This window comes from Apis dorsata, unplaced genomic scaffold, assembly GCF_000469605.1.
Source record: "Apis dorsata unplaced genomic scaffold, Apis dorsata 1.3 scaffold_631, whole genome shotgun sequence".
Taxonomy (NCBI): Eukaryota; Metazoa; Arthropoda; class Insecta; order Hymenoptera; family Apidae; genus Apis; species Apis dorsata.
The window spans coordinates 130,812-133,807 of NW_006263826.1; the positions used below are offsets into that span (position 1 = coordinate 130,812).

At 43.2% G+C, this 2,996-nt stretch overlaps 1 protein-coding gene across 6 annotated transcripts in view; it reads right to left on the reverse strand.

Annotated features, from left to right (window-relative positions):
• Window positions 1–2,996, reverse strand: part of LOC102677171 (histone deacetylase 5) — a 23,307-nt gene that overhangs the window by 19,188 nt on the left and 1,123 nt on the right. For 5 of the 6 annotated variants that reach the window (XM_006621329.2, XM_006621328.2, XM_006621334.2 and 2 more), the window contains exon 2: window positions 1,191–1,321. In XM_006621329.2, coding sequence (XP_006621392.1) covers window positions 1,191–1,266 — 76 coding nt within the window. In that variant the 5' untranslated portion in view covers window positions 1,267–1,321. Of the gene's footprint in view, window positions 1–1,190; window positions 1,328–2,996 lie in introns of those variants that run through there. The other variant, XM_031513297.1, reaches the window with a different exon arrangement.

Here is a 2,996-nt window from a genome sequence, read left to right on the forward strand (position 1 = left end):
TAAAAATAGAAAGCTCGAGAAACCGTGCAACAAACGTTATGCCGTCTCTCTCTCTCTCTCTCTCTTTCTCTCACTCTATCTCTTTCCATCTCTCTCTTCCCTTCCCTCCCTTTCGCATTTTCTCTCTTTCTTTCTCTCTCTCTCTCTCTCTCTTTCGCGCGCACACACTCTCTCCTTCTCTCTTTTCCTCTCACGGTTCGCGATCAATCGTAGGCTTCGCCGTTCGAAACGGGAAATAACTCTACTGATTGATCGTGGATCACGGATTACGTATGACGGATAAGAACGGTCGGTGATCTATGATCTATTTTGGATCGAAAGATCCCCGCTGCGTTTCGAGATTTATTTTTGTTTCTTCCTTCCCTCTGACCACGCCATTTATATCGTCGCATTTTTTTTTTTTTTTTAATCCACGCGCATTGCCATTAAGAAAATTGGTTCGCGCCAATTAAAATAAAACCGAAATTGAAATTCTAATTTTCCGTTTTGGTCCCTTTCCCCCCCCCCCCCCCTCTTCCAATCGCGTTGCGCTCTTCTTTCCGTTTCGTTTCGTCTGGTCCGGTCTAATCGCGTCACATCGTGTCGCATCGATGATCTATGCGCCCGTACTCGACTCGTCTCGACGCTCAATGGCAACAAGTGCGATCGCGGAAGAGAAGGGGTGGCACGAATCGAAAATATATACGAAACGATGAATGAACCTCCGCGTTGACGTTGAGAGCGCGCCAGCGATTTCGCGATCAACCGTGAGAAGCGAGCCGCGGCTGTGATCGTTCCAAATACAATTTCTATATATTTCGCTATCTTGTTCCACTTGATTGTGTCGCGACCGATTCCCAATATCGACAGATATCGAGGAAAAATTTTTAACGTAGACGCGATCCGTGATCTACGTTACTACAATTGTCGTTTATGACCGTGCGTCTTTTATCCGCGACAATATTGTTCGAATACGCGTCACGGTGACTTTGCGAACCGTTGGTTCCCACGCGGTTAGAATAGCGTCAACCGCAAGCATGGGTCGACGTTGACGATGACCTCGACGAGGGTTCGCTTCCTTCGCGTGTAAATCGCGATTCGAAAAATTACGATACGTCATCCGAAATTTATTGATCGTTGTTGTTCTCCGTTACACTCGTCGAACGTAAAGTATAAAAGCGGAGGATAAATTTTAAACGATTAAAACTTACCTTTCGTTGCGATGGCGCTTGCTCGCGCTTGCTCGCTGGACATTCTGTTTCCTCCAACATTCACCGAACCCTGCATTTACCGTCAACGCTGCAACGTTGTAACTTTCTTCTCTTTTGGTCGCATGCGTTTCCTGTAACGCGAACAAGCAATATTTTTCTACAACTACGGCACAATTTGCTACAGTGTACGCGAGCGCGAAATTAGAAATTCTAAACGTGAAAATTGATGATCGTTGACACGTGACGACGCGATTCCATTTCCACTCTGATCCTTATCAATGGGAAATTTCAATATATTTCTTTCTACGCGTCACTTGTCACGTGTACAATTTCATTTGACGCGAATTCGGGGATACGATCGTGGAAGAGAATCCTTTCCTTCCGTATATATATATATATATATATACGAATCGATCTCTCGAACGGCTATCGCGCTCAACACGTGCTCGATTTCCATCGTGTATTGTACCCGCGATCGATATCATCATTGTCGCGATACTTTCGCCTCGTTCGAAATCAATCACTAGCCGGGAAATTTTTCCATTCGTCGGATAAACGATAAGAAAAAAATATAGGAAAATGTCTCCACATAATTGACGACCCGATTTGTTTGAGAAACGAATAATTGTTAAATAAATAGCGAATGACGAAATGTATAAAGCACACATTGATCGAGTCGTACTCGCGAATGCGCGTACCCTCGCGCGCACGCACATGATGATTACACGCACGTCAAATTCGATACAAATCGGATTTCGATCAGAAACCGAAACGAAACTTTCGATTACAAAATATAATTGGAACGTTTTTTTTTTTTCTCTCTGAATCCACAAATATCACGAAACATCGTTCATTTTACGAACCCACATGATGAAGTCATTTACGTGGAAATAAACAATGAAAAATCAATGTGAGTTTTTAAGTTTCAAAAGGGATGAAATTTTCAAAGAAAATGAGAAAATAAAAGAACCGTATGTTATTTAGATTTAGAAATCAAACTCTGTTTAGGAACGGCATGCTGTTCAATCGCGATTACGATGAGAGTCGTATTGGTGGTGGTGTTGGTATTTGTAGCTCGTGAACAAGTCCGTGTCAGTGTCCGTGACGGTGCTGATGATGATGACGATGATGGTGGTGGAGGTGGACGCGGTGGCATTGGTGCTGGTGGTTGTGATGGTGGCGATGGTGGTGGTGGTAATGAGTAGTGGTGGTACTACTACTGGTAGCTGTGGTGATGATGGTGGCTGTGGTGACTAAAGAGTGGCGGTAGCGGTAGTGGTAGCGGTAACAGATCGAAAGTCACAAAAACAGTCACTCGCTTCCATCGTTAGAATCGCGTTCCATTTCCCAAAATGGAATATTCAATTTTAAGATGCACTCAATCGACTGACCGAGATCGAAGAAATATGCTTGAGAAACTGTTCTCGCGTATAAAAATCCATTTCAATTTGTAAACCATGTATATACACACATTTTAATCGTTCGACACGTGGCAAAAATGCGACGCGTAGATTCGTGTTGAGAATGTTGTATGTACGAGTTGCATGTATATGACAACGTAAGGAAGAAAAAGAAGGAAATAAATGTATGTTTTTGTGTGTGCAAACGCACGCGCGCTCGCTCGCATTCGTGCGTGCGTGCGTGCGTACGTGCGCGTGTGTGACATGAAGGCAAGAACAGAATAGATAGAAAAGAATGGTGTTGAGGGAGAAATAAAGAATGAGTGTGTATATATATGTGTATGTATGAGAAAGAGAGAGAGGACGAGAAGAGGAGAGAAAAAGCAGATATATATATATATATATA